At 46.0% G+C, this 13,455-nt stretch overlaps 1 protein-coding gene across 1 annotated transcript in view; it reads right to left on the bottom strand.

The window, feature by feature from the left end:
- Positions 1 to 13,455, bottom strand: part of LOC122539512 (uncharacterized) — a 230,757-nt gene that overhangs the window by 97,618 nt on the left and 119,684 nt on the right. Inside the window, exon 11 of the mRNA XM_087994168.1 lies at positions 5,368 to 5,472. Within this exon, the coding sequence (XP_087850294.1) occupies positions 5,368 to 5,472 (105 nt within the window). The remainder of the gene's footprint in view (positions 1 to 5,367; positions 5,473 to 13,455) is intronic.

Raw genomic sequence — 13,455 nt, 5'->3', positions numbered from 1 at the left:
TAGCATAATTATTAATGACCTCGATAAGGAAACTGGATAAGGAAACTTGTCAGATTTTCAGATGAGACAGAATTAGGTAGGAAGGTAAATGGTGAGGATGCGACAACGAGGCTGCAGAGGAATATAGACAAGTTAAGTGAAAATCATGGAATTATAGAATCATATAGAGCTGATGAGGTCCTTTAGTACATCAAATCTATACTGCTTAAGCACCACTAAGTCTAACGTGAGTTTCACTTTCTAGCACTAGGAACATAGACTTGAATGTTATGACACTTAAAATGCTCAGCTAAGTACTTTTTAAAAGTTGTGAGGTTTCCTGCCTCAACAACCATCCTAGGCAACGTGTTCCAGATTCCCATAATCCTTTGGGTGAAAACATTTTTCCTTAAATTCCCTCTAAACCTCCTGCCTCAAAATTATGCACCTTTGTTATTAGGCCTTGGACTAAAGGGAAAGATGTTTTCTATTCACCTTGCCCATGCCCCTCCTAATCTTATACCTCTTTATCAGGTCCTCCTCAACCTTCTTTACTCCAACGAAACAAACTGAGCATTCCTTCATAGTTAAACTACACCAAATCGGGCAACAACCTGATGAATCTCCTCTGCGTCCCTTCCAAGAACAAAGAACAAAGAGAACAAAGTACTGTACAGCACGGGAACAGGTCCTTCTGCCCACGAAGTACCCTCCGACATATGGCCTTTCTAAAGTAAAAACCTTTTGCCTCTGTGTAGTGGGTACCCCTCTATTCCCTACCTATTTTTATATCTGTCAAGTTGCCCTTTAAACGTTGTTTACCACCTCTGGCAGCATATTCCAGGCTCATATCACCCTCTATGGAAAAAAACTTGCATTTCACATCTTCTTTAAGATTACCACTTTTTATCTTCAACCTATGTCCCCTAGTAATTGACATTTCTACCCTGGGAAAAAGACTCTGACTACACATTCCTCACATAACTTTGTAAACTTCTATCAGATTGCCCGTTGTCCTTTGATGTTCAAATCAAAACAAAGCAAGTTTGTTCAATCTCTCCTTATAGCTAATACTCTCCAAACCAGGGAACATTCTTTTTTGCACCCTCTCCAAAAACTCCACATCTTTTTTGTTGTGTGTGTGTGTGTGTGTGTGCGCGCGTACGTGAGTGAGGGATGGGGGAGTGTTAACCAGAACAAGAATCAATATTGAAACGTGGTTAACTAATCTTCTACACAGTTGTAACATGACCTGCCAATTTTTATACTCTGTGCCCTGACCAATGATGACAAGTATGCCAGATGCCTTATCCACTTGTGATAGCACTTTTAGGGAACTGTGCCCCTCACAAAGCCATGCTGACTGCCTTTAATCACACTATGCTTTGCCAAATAGTCATAAATCCTATCCCTCAGAATTCTTTCCAAAACTTTGCTGACCACAGACGTAAGACTGACTGGTCTGTAATTGCCAGCGATTTCCCTATTACCCTTCTTGAAAAGAGGAACAACATTCACCTCCTTCCAATCCACCGGTACGACTCCCGTGGAGAGTGAGGAGGCAAATATCCTTGCCAGCGGCTTAGCAACCTCCTTTCTTGCTTCCCGGAGCAGCCTAGGATAAATCTGGTCTGGCCCTGGGGACTTATCAATCTTAATGTTTTCCAAAATTTCGAGCACATCAACTTTATCAATCTAGATCTGGTCAAGCCTGTATCCCAGCTCCTCAAAGTTTTCATCTATAACACGTTCCCTTTCCTTGGTGAAAACCGAAGCAAAAAACTCATTTAGGGCTTCCCTTACTTGCTCAGACTCCAGGCACAAGTTCCCTCCACTATCCCTGATCGGCCCTACCTTCTCCCTGATCATTCTCTTATTCCTCACGTATGAGTAAAATGCCTTTGGGTTCTCCCTAATCCTTCTTGCCAAGCCTTTTTCATGCCCCTTGTAATCCTTTAGAGGATTACAAGCTTGTAATCCTCTAAAGCTGCGCTAGATCCTTGCTTCCTCCACCTTACATAAGCTGTCTTCTTCCTTTTGACGAGAAGTTCCTCTGTTCTCGTCATCCAAGGTTCCTTAATCTTACCCCTTCTTACCTGCCTCAGAGGAAAAATTTGTGCATCACTCGCAACAACTGCTCCTTAAACAGTCTCCACATGTCTGCTGTGCCCTTTCTGTGGAACAATTGCTCCCAGTCTATACCTCCCAACTCCTGTCTGATAGTGTCATAATTTCCTTTTCCCCAATTAAATATCTTCCCTCGGTAATTGCTCCTTTCACTTTCCAAGGCTATGCTAAATTTGAGGCAGTTGTGATCATTGTCACCAAAGTGCTCTCCCACCGCGAGATCTGACACCTGTTCTGGCTCGTTGCCGAGCACCAACTCCAAAATGGCCTCTCCCCTCATTGGTCTGTCGACATACTGAGTAAGGAAACCCCCTGAACACACCTGACAAAATTGGATTCATCCAAACCATCTACATTTCGGAGGTTCCAGTCAATATTGGGAAAGTTGAAATCACCCATAACAACAACCCTGCTACTTTTGCATTTTTCCAAAATCTGCCCGCCTATGAAATCTTCAATCTCTCTACTGCTATTAGGTGGTCTGTAGAAAACCCCCAATGCGGTGGCTGTTCCCTTGCTGTTCCTAACTTCCACCCATACGGATTCAGTAGACAAACCTTCCTCAACAACCTGCAGATGTGATGCACTCTCTGATTAGCAATGCTACACCCCTCCTCTTTTTCCACCCTCTCTGTTCTTTTTAAACGTTCTAAACCCTGGAACATCAAGCAATCATTCCTGCCCCTGTGAAACCCACGTCTCTGTTATGGCCACAACGTCATAGTCCCAAGTACTGATCCATGCTCTAAGTTCGTCACTCTTATTTCAGACACTCCTTGCATTAAAGCATATATACTTTAATCGATCCCTTTGTTTCATCGCGTGACAAACCTTCCTTTTAGATTCAATATATCCTGTCACTGTCACGTCTGCAACTGACCCCCTCTCAGACATGTGGCTCTGATTCCCATCCTTCCCGCCAAATTAGTTTAAACCCTCCTGAATCACACGAGCAAATAAATCTCCCACCCAGGACATTTGTACCCCTCCAGTTCAGGTGCAACCCGTCTTTCATATACAGGTCCCACCTTCCCCAGAAGGTATCCCAATGGTCTAGGTATCTGAAGCCCTCCCTCCTGCACCAGCCTCGCAGCCCCGTGTTAAGCTGCATTCGCTGCCTGTTCCTCATCTCACTATCTCATGGCACCGGTAGCAAACCTAAAATCACTACTCTATCGGTCCTGCTCTTCAGCTTCCAACCTAACTCTCTGTACTCACTTTTCAGATCCTCAATCCCTTTCCTGGCTATATCATTGGTGCCAATATGTACCACGATTTCTGGCTGTTCCCCCTCCCCCTTCAGAATCTTGTAAACCCGATTGGCGACATCCCGGACCCTGGAACCAACGAGGCAACATACCTTCTGGGAGTCCCGTTCCTGACCACAAAATCTCCTGTCAATCCATCTAACTATTGAGTCCCCTACCACTAGCGCTTTTCTATTTCCCCCCCATTCCCTTCTGAGCCACAGTGCCAGGCTCAGTGCCAGAGACCTGACAACTATGGCTTTCCCCTGGTAGGCTGTCCCCACCAGCAGTATCCAAAACGGTATACTTATTGCTGAGGGGAACGGCCACAGAGGATCCCTGCTCTGACCTTTCTTCCCCTGACAGTAATCCAATTGTCCTTATCCTGTGTCTGGGGAGTGACCACCTCTCTGTACATCCTCTCAATTTCCCCCTCAGCCGCCCGGATGATCCATAGTGCATCCAACTCCAGTTCCCTAACTCGGTTTTCGAGGAGCTGGAGTTGGGTGTACTTCCCATAGATGTAGTTGGCAGAGACATGTGAAGTGACTCTCACCTGCCACATTCTGCAGGAGGAACATGCAACTGCCCTAACGTCCATAACCCATTACTCTGAAAGCTCACACAGAACTAAACAAAGGAAGAAAAGGAAAAACAAAGAAAGCTGAAAACTTACCTAGTTTACAGACTCTTAGTAAGGTTAGAGGAGGTAGGTGGGAGGGAGGCTGTATGGATTTCAGCAAGGCATTTGAAAGGGTTCCCCATGGTACGCTCATTCATAAAGTCAGGAAGTATGGGATACAAGGGAGATTTGGCTATCTGGATTCAGAATTGGCTGGCTGACAGAAGGCAGAGTGTGGTTGTAGATGGAAAGTGTTCTGCCTGGAAGACAGTGTTGAGTGGGGTGCCGCAGGGCTCTGTTCTTGGGCCTCTGCTCTTTGTAGTTTTTAATAAATGACTTGGATGAGGAGGTTGAGGGGTGGGTTAGTAAATTTGCAGATGACACAAAGGTTGGAGATGTCGTCGATAGTATAGAGGGCTACTGCAGGTTGCAACGTGTCATAGACAGGATGCAGAGCTGAGCTGAGAAATGGCAGATGGAGTTCAACCTGGATAAATGCAAAGTGATGCATTTTGGAAGGTCGAACTCGAATGCTGAATATAGGATTAAAGACAGGATTCTTGGCAGTGTGGAGGAACAGCATGATCTGGGTGTGCAAGTACATAGATCACTCAAAGTTGCCACTCAAGTGGATAGGGTTGTTAAGAAAGCATATGGTGTTTTGGCTTTCATTAACAGGGGGATCGAGTTTAAGAGCCGCGAGGTTTTGCTGCAGCTCCACAAGTCCCTGGTGAAACCACACTTGGAATATTGTGTCCAGTTCTGGTCGCCCTACTATAGGAAAGATACAGAGGCTTTGGAGAGGGCGCAAAGAAGGTTTACCAGGATGCTGCCTGGACTGGAGGGCTTGCCTTATGAGAAAGGTTGAATAAGCTTGGACTTTTCTCTCTGGAGAGAAGGGGGAAGAGAGGAGACCTGATCAAGATGTACAAAATAATGAGAGGAATAGATAGAGTCAATTGCCAGAGACTTCTCCCCAGGGCAGGATTGACTGGTACGAGAAGTCATTGTTTGAAGATATTAGGAGGAAGGTATAAAGGTATAAAGGTTAGAGGTAGATTCTTTACACAGAGAGTTGTGAATGCATGGAATGCGTTGCCAGCTGTGGTAGTGGAAGAAGAGTCATTGGGGACGTTTAAGCGACTGCTGGACATGCAAATGGGTAGCAGTGAGTTGAGGGGGGAGTAGGTTAAATTACTATATTTTACATTAGGATTAAATCTCGGCATAACATCGTGGGCCAAAGGGCCTGTTCTGTGCTGTACATTTTTTATGTTCTATAAGTACAGGCATTAGTAAATTAGTCAACAGTGGTAATCCTGCAAGATTTGGAATGTTGAAAGTTTCTCACTCTAATAGTTCAACATTACTAGATACAGGTTAATGACTCACCTTTTGGTGACAAGGAGAAAACACATCACTCAGTAGCTGTTTGCAGTGAGTCTCTGCATAACTGATACTCTGTGTTAGTGGCATTTTCACAATTTGAGGTTTGCACTGTCAGAGGAAAGAACAGCAAGAATTTAGATTCAGTCAAGTATGTTCTCAATATTTAGAACAGAGCTGAGACAGGGAGCAGGAAATGATAAAACATAATGATATTTTCAAAAATGCTTGATAGAATACTACGTTGCACATTTGTTTTCAGACTTAAGTGACCTTGATGGGACCACATTTACTGGCCATCTGTTGTAGTTCTGATAAGATGGTCATGAGCATTTTTCTAATAATGATGGTTTTCTGTCTGGTTTGCAATGGTGCTTCAGCGAGCAGTTAGTTTAGGACTGGAGTCACCTGTAAGCCATAAAGGATATATGGTGGCAGATTTGTGTTATCGAGGGGTACTTGTGAACTACTTCAGTTTTATACAATCTGGTAGTTTTCATGTTGTTCACTTCTTGTGGCTGCCAACAACTTACCTGATTTCCTAAATTAATTTTCACAACTAGTTATGACAAGCTGAAGGAAAGATTAGCATTTTCCTAAATATTTCCAAAATACGTTGGCCTTTAATCCAATCTCTTGGGTGAACTTTGCTAAGTTGAGAATTGGCTAAGAACAGAAAAATGTTGGAAAAACCAGTAGCATTATTGGCTGAATTCTAATTGCCCTTAATAAGGTAATGGGAAGCTGCCTTTTGAACCGCTGCAGTTGCCTGCCCCTCTTCCGCAGTTACGTTAGAGCCCAGGTGTCCTTGGAGAAGGAGCACGCGGTGTCGACCAACACCCTGGAGTTGTTCAGGGAGAGGTGGGCGCCGCAGGGAGTGGAGTACATTATTTCTCCCTCCAACTCTATTTTGATTTAGTCCCTACCCTCCCCTTCACTGTTTTTGATCACACAGCACTGCCCTTTGATGTGAAGGGCAGTGTTTGTCACTGGCCACTCGGGTGTTTTCCTATCTTCCTGGTGGTGGAATTTGAATAAAGATTCGTGCACTTTGTGTCTTTCAGTGTGTCTCACACCTGCACACACACACCATGGGTGCTGGGGGGAAAAATAAGCACTACCGCACTTAGGTGGTAGTGTGGGGGTTGAAAGAAAAAAAAATACACAGAAAGAAAAAAAAGAAAAAGAAAAAAGAAAAAAGAAATAAAATAAACAGGAGATTCAGAGCCTTCTCAGTTTAGGAGACTGACTCTATGCTGGCTGGTGTTACAGTCAGTATGTTACTGTTGGTTTCTGCTTCTCTTCTTTTCTGGAGGGGGAAAATTCCTAAACTGGCTGAATTATTTAGCCAGTTTGTTTTTTTTTCTTTTTCTTTCTTTTTTTCTTCTTCTTTTTCTGGCCATTAGCCAGTTTGTTAACTGGCATTCCTTTTAGTGAGGACTGATTGTTAACGTCCTGATGCATATAATGTGTTTCAGGTGTAGCTCAGTTCTCATTAGGGGATTGTTGTTTCACTGGTTGGTTACAGTCTGTGTTACTCTTTTTGAGAAAAGGATAATGTTAATTTTGTGGTAGGACTTAGCCCTTGGACTTTAGTTTTCTTTGTTTTTTGTATGTATCTTCACTTTTTTATTGGTGTTTGGACTGAGCCCTTGTGGAAGACATACATTTTACCAGAGGAGCTGTTCCTGTGGGGAGGTCTAGCCCTAGGATTAGGCCTCTGAAGATTGAACACCTGTGTATGTGCTGGGAGGTGTGCACTTACTGTATCCTGGAGTTTGGGTGAAGAACTTTCCTTCAGGAGTGGACCAAACCCCTGAGAGTTAACTGCACCTGTACTATGTTCCTGTGAGTTGGCCTGGTTTTCAAAGCTGAGCCAGGACTCCATGGAGACTGAATACCTGTGGGGTGTGCATTTGCTGCCTTCAGGAGTGCGCTCTGCAGTTTGGTGTGGACTCCATTTTGGACAATGCACCTCAAACTGGAGTAGACTCTGTTCCTGAGAATGGACTCTACATTTGGAAGACTCTATATCTGGACTCTATGCAATAGAAAGGACTGTTTTTTGGTAATTAACTGCGTATTGTGGTGTTTGGGTCTATCACCTGCACTGTCTTGTGTGTCTCTGGGTCTGGCAGGCCTTACCGTGAGCTGGGAGGCTCATGCTTTTCCTGAAAGCGCTCACCCTGAGAGCTGGAGAATGGGTAGGCCACCCTGATGCCAGTTGCCCTGAGAGCCAGATGGTGGGTAGCTGTCCTCAGTGCTGTCACCCCAACAGGGGCCTGCTGGGTCTGTACTGCATGCACGTTTTTTTTATATAACTGGATTGTCCTTTTTATGTACAAATGTCACTGTCTTTTGTGAAACTGGGATTTGAGGTTTGTCCTCATCTCCCTGTAAACTGGCTGAATGGTAGGGTTTGGGCCTGGCTTTGCTGCTCCTCTCCCTTGTAAAATTGTTGTATACAGCTGTAAATGTTAACTTTTGTTTTGTAGACTGTTTTGTAATTTTATTAATAAAATAAAAAAACAGGAGATTCTGAGGTCTTGGTTTAGGGGACGGACTGTGCTGACTGGTGCTATAGTCAGTATGTTATGAAGTTTCTGCTTTTTGAAGGGGGAAACCTGACTCCTGAACTGGCTGAATTATTTTGCCAGTTTGTTAACTGGCATTACATTTAGTGAGGACTGATCCTATATCAGGAGTTTAACAATGTGTTTCAGGTGTAACTCAGTTCTCGTTAGGGGGTGGTTGTTGTTTCACTGACTGGTTACAGCCTGTATGTTACTCTGTCCTTTTCTCAAAAGTAAAAAGAGAAAAAATGTTAATTTTGTGGTAGGGCTTAGCCCTTGCACTTTAGTTTCCTTTGTTTTTTGTATGTGTCTTCTGATTTTGGTGTTTGGACTGAGCCCTTGTGGAAGACATGCATTTTACCAGAGGAGCTGCTCCTGTGGGGAGGCCTAGCCCTGGGATTGGGCCTCTGAAGATTGAACACCTGTGTGCTGGGAGGTGAGCACTTCCAGTATCCTGGAGTTTGGGAGAAGACCTTTCCTTCAGGAGTGGACCAAACCCCTGAGTTAACTGCACCTGTACAATGTACTATGCTCCAGAGTAGGAGAAAGTGAGGTCTGCAGATGCTGGAGATCAGAGTGAAAATGTGTTGCTGGAGAAGCGCAACAGGTCAGGCAGCATCCAGGGAACAGGAGAATCGACGTTTCGGGCATAATCCCTTCTTCAGGAATCCTGAAGAAGGGATTATGCCCGAAACGTCGATGCTGCCTGACCTGCTGCGCTTCTCCAGCAACACATTTTCAGCTATGCTCCAGAGTAGGCCTGGTTTTTCAAGGACTCCATGGAGACTGAACACCTGTGTGCTGGGCATTTGCTGCCTTTAGGAGTGGACTCCATTTTGGACCATGCACCTCACAACCTGGAGTGGACTCCATTCCTGGGAATGGACTCTATATATTTTGAAGACTATTTGGATTGTGTACCAGAAAGGTCTCTGGTTTTAACTGTATTGTGGTGTTGTCTATCACTTGCACTGTCTTGTGTCCCTGGGTCTGGCAGGCCTTGCTGGGAGGCTCACGAGTCGTCCTGAAAGCTGTCACCCCGAGAGCCAGAGGGTGGGTAGACTATCCTGTGAACCTGAATGTTATTTGGCTGTCTTGAAAGCCAGAGGGTGGGGAGGCCACCCTGATGCCAGTCACCTGGAGAGCCAGATGGTGGGTAGGGTGTTCTGAGTGCTGTCATCCTGAGAAGGGCTAATCAGGACAGGCTCACCCAGAGGTGGTTGAAAGGTGTCAGAGCAGCTGAGAGCCAGAAGGCACATAGGGGCAGGCTGAGATCTGGATGGCTTGTGGGCTACCCTGCACGCTGTAGTCCCTGGAAAGGGGACAGGCTGTCCTAGAGGTGGCTGGAAGGATAGTCCACTGGCTGGACGATGCATTGGGGTGGGTGAGTCTCCAATGGTATGTAGGGGCAGATAGGGGCAGATAGAGCCAGAAGGCAGGTAGCTGTCCTCAGTGCTGTCATGCTGGGCTGGTACTGGGGCAGGCTGTCCAAGAAGTGGTCAAAAGGTGTGAGGGCAGACAGAACTGGAAGGGGCATGGGGTGGACTGAGAGCTGGAAGGTGTGTAGGGGTGGGCTACCTTGGTGGGAGGGATGGGGGCTTGCTGGGTCTGTATTGTATGCACTGTTTATGTAACTGGATTGGCTTTTTATGTACAAATGTCATTGTTGCTGTCTCATGTGAGACTAGGATTTGAGGTTTATCCTCATTCCCTGTAAACTGGTTGAACAGTAGGATTTGGGGCCTGGTTTTGCTGCTGCTCCTCTCCCTTGCAAAATTGCTGTTGTATACAGTTATAAATAACTGTTTTTTGTAAACTGTTTTGTAATTGCTTAAAATAAAATAAACCAGGAGTTTCAGCCTTCTCAATTTGGGGGACTGACCCTGTGCTGGCTGGGTCACAGTCAGTGTTACTGTTGGTTTCTGTTTTTTTTTTGAGGGGGAAAACTTGATTCCTGAACTGGCTGAATTATTTAGCCAGTTTTGTTAACTTGTGTTTCTTTAGTGAGGACTGATTTCTAAACTCCTGATGCACACCGTTTCAGGTGTGACTTGGTTCTCATTAGGCGATTGTTTCACCGGCTGGTTATAGCCTGTTAGTCTTTTCTCTTTTTACTCTTTGAGAAAAAGATGATTTTTGTGATAGGGCTTGGCCCTTGGGACCTCTAGTTTCCTTTTTTGTATGTCTTCACTTTTGGTGTTTGGACTGTGCCCTTGTGGAAGGAAGACATTTTTACCAGAGGAGCTGTTCCCGTGGGAGGCCTAGCCCTGGGACTGGGTGCCTCAATCTTGAACACTTGTGCATGCTGGGAGGGGAGTTGGGAGTTTGTGGGAAGACCTTTCATTCAGGAGTGAGTCAAAACTCCTGAGTTAACCACATTTTAAAATGTACTGTTCCTGAGTGGCCCTGGCTCAAAGGATGTCAGGGCTCCATGGAGACCAAACATGTGTGCTGCAGGGTGTGCATTTGCTGCCTTCAGGAGTGGACTCTGCCTTTGGTTGTCCACCCTGTTTTTAGCAATGGACTCTGCAGTTGGAGTGGACTCTACGTCTGACAACGCATGTCATAAACTGGAGTAGACTACTTTTTAAAGACACTATTTGGACTCTGTGCCAGAAAGGACTCTGTTTGTTCACCATAATTCGACCATGTTTCTTCTTGTTGAGTTATCACTGTACTATCTTGTGTCCCTGGGTCTGGCAGGCCTTACTGTGAGCTGGGAGGTTCATGCTTTGTCCTGAAAGCTCTCACCCTGATGGCCAGATGGTGGGTAGGCTGTTCTAAGCACCCTCTTCCTGAGAAGGGGTAATCGGGACAGGCTGTCCTAGAGGTGGTCAAAAGGTGTCAGAGCAGCTGAGAGTCAGAGGTTGCATAGGGGCAGGCTGAGATCTGGAAGGCTTGTGGGCTACCCTGCACCCCCCCCCCCAGAGGGGGATGGGCTGTCCTAGAGGTGGCTAGAAGGTGTCAGGATAGCCCACGGGCCAGATGGCATATTGGGCTCTCTTCCACCCCAATGGTATGTAGGGGCAGACAGCCAAAAGGCAGGTAACTGTCCTCAGCGCTGTCACCCCAGGCAGCTACTGGGGTGGGCTGTCCTAGAGGTGGTCAAAAGGTGTCAGGCAAACCAAGAGTCAGAAGGTGCGTAGGGGTGGGCTGACTTAGAGTGGTTGGAAGGTGGAAGGAATGGGGGCTTGCTGGGTCTGTATTGTCTGCACTGTTTATGTAACTGGATTGTCTCGTGTACAAATATCATTGTCTTTTCATATTTGAAACTGGGTTTTGTCCTCATCCCTGTAAACTGGTTGAACAGTAGGGTTTGGGGCCTAGCTTTGCTGCTCCTCTCCCTTCTAAAATTTCTGTTGTATACAGCTGTAAATGTTAACTTTTTTCTGTAAACTGTTTTGTAATTGCTTAATAAAAATAAACAGGAGATTCAGAGCCTTAATTTAGGGGACTGACCCTGTGCTGGCTGGGCCACAGTCAGTGTGTTACTGTTGGCTTCTGCTTTTTTGGGAGGGGGCAAAACCTGATTCCTGAACTGGCTGAATTATTTAGCCAGTTTGTTAACTGACATTCCTTTAGTGAGGACTGATTTCTAAACTCTTGATGCACATGTGTTTCAAGTGTGACTGATCTCATTAGGGGAGTGTCATTTCACTGGCTGGTTACAGCCTGTATGTTACTCTCTACTTTTCTCATGTGAAAAAAAAACATGGGTTTTATGGTGGAGCTTAGCCCTTGGAGCTGGAAATGTGTTGCTGGAAAAGCGCAGCAGGTCAGGCAGGTAAGTTCACTTTCCCCATTCCTGAAGAAGGGCTTATGCCCGAAACGTCGATTCTCCTGTTCCCTGGATGCTGCCTGACCTGCTGCGCTTTTCCAGCAACACATTTCCAGCTCTGATCTCCAGCATCTGCAGACCTCACTTTCTCCTTAGCCCTTGGACTCTAGTGTATTTTTTTTGTCTTCACTTTGGTGTTTGGACTGAGCCCTTGGGAAGACATACTTTTTACCAGAGGAGCTGTTCCTGTGGGGAGGCCTAGCCCTGGGACTGGGCCTCTGAAGATTGAATGCCTGTGTGTGCTGGGAGGTGAGCACTTGCTGTATCCTGGAGTTTGGGAGAAGACCTTGCCTTCAGGAGTGGACCAAAAGCCCTGAGTTAACTACTTAAAATGTACTGTTCCTGTGAATGGCCCTGGCTCTCCAAGGATGTGCCAGGCTGCTGGAGACTGAACACCTGTCATGTGGGGTGGGGCATTTGCTGCCTCAGAGTGGACTCTGCCCTTGGTTGTGGACCCTGTTTTTAGCAGTGGACCTCACTTCTGACAATGCACGTCATAAGCTGGAGTGGACTCCCATTCTGAGAATGGACTCTATTTATGAAGACTCTATATATTTGGACTGTGTACCAGAAAGGACTCTTTTTTTTTGTTTTTAATGATTTACTGTATCATGTTGGTTGTTGGGTCTATCACTTGCACTGTCTTGCATGTCCCTGGGCCTGGCAGGCCTTACTGTGAGCTGGGAGGCTTCAGGGTCATCCTGAAAGCTGTCACCAAGAGCCAAAGGGTGGGAAGGCCATCTTGTGAACCTGAAGGTTGGTAAGCTGTCCTGAAAGCTGGAGGGTGGGTGTGCTACCTGATGCCAGTCACCAAGAGCCAGAAGGTGGGTCGGCCGTTCTGAGCACTGCCTTCCTGAGAAAGGGTAATTGGGATGGGCTGTCCTAGAGGTGGTTGGAAGGTGTCAGAGCAGCTGAGCACCAGAAGGTGTGTAGGGGCAGGCTGAGATCCAGAAGGCTTGTGGGCTGGCCTGCATGCTGTTCCCTTGGGGAAGGGGACTGGTTCACCTAGAGGTGACTGGAAGGTGTCAGGATAGTCCACAGGCCAGATGGTGCATTGGGGTGGGTGAGAGCACAATGGTATGTAGGGGGCAGACTCCACCAGAAGGTGGGTAGGCTGTCTTCAGTGCTGTCACTCCAGGTGGGTACCAGGGCAAGATGTCCTTGAGGTGGTCAAAAGAGGTCAGGGTGGACAGAACTGAAAGGTGTGTCGGGGCAGGCTGTCTTAATGGCTGGAAGGTGGGATGGACGGGGGCTTGCTGGGTCTATATCATACATTTTTATGTAACTGGGTTGTCTTATGTACAGATGTCATTGCTGTCTTTTCATGCTTGAAACTGGGATTTGGGGTTTGTCCTAATTTCCCTGTAAACTGGTCAAACAGTAGGGGTTTGGGGCCTAGCTTTGCTGCTCCCTTCCCTTGTAAAATTGCTGTTTTTGTATACAGCTGTTAACATTAACAGTTTTTAAACTTTTGAAAACTGTTTAAAATAAACAGGAAGAGATTCGGCCTTCTCAATTTAGGGGACTGACTCTGCTGGCTGGGCCATGGTCAGTGTTACTGTTAGTTTTTGCTTCCTTTTTCTGGGAGGGGTGAAACCTGATTCCTGACTTAGCCAGTTTGTTAATTGGTATCCCTTTTTAGTGAGTACTGATTTTCTAAACTCTTGATGCACACAATATGTT

This window comes from Chiloscyllium plagiosum, unplaced genomic scaffold (genome assembly GCF_037043375.1).
Source record: "Chiloscyllium plagiosum isolate Xiang-an unplaced genomic scaffold, Cpla_swu_hap1 HiC_scaffold_2, whole genome shotgun sequence".
Lineage (NCBI taxonomy): Eukaryota > Metazoa > Chordata > Chondrichthyes > Orectolobiformes > Hemiscylliidae > Chiloscyllium > Chiloscyllium plagiosum.
This window is presented reverse-complemented; position numbering and strand designations above follow the sequence as displayed.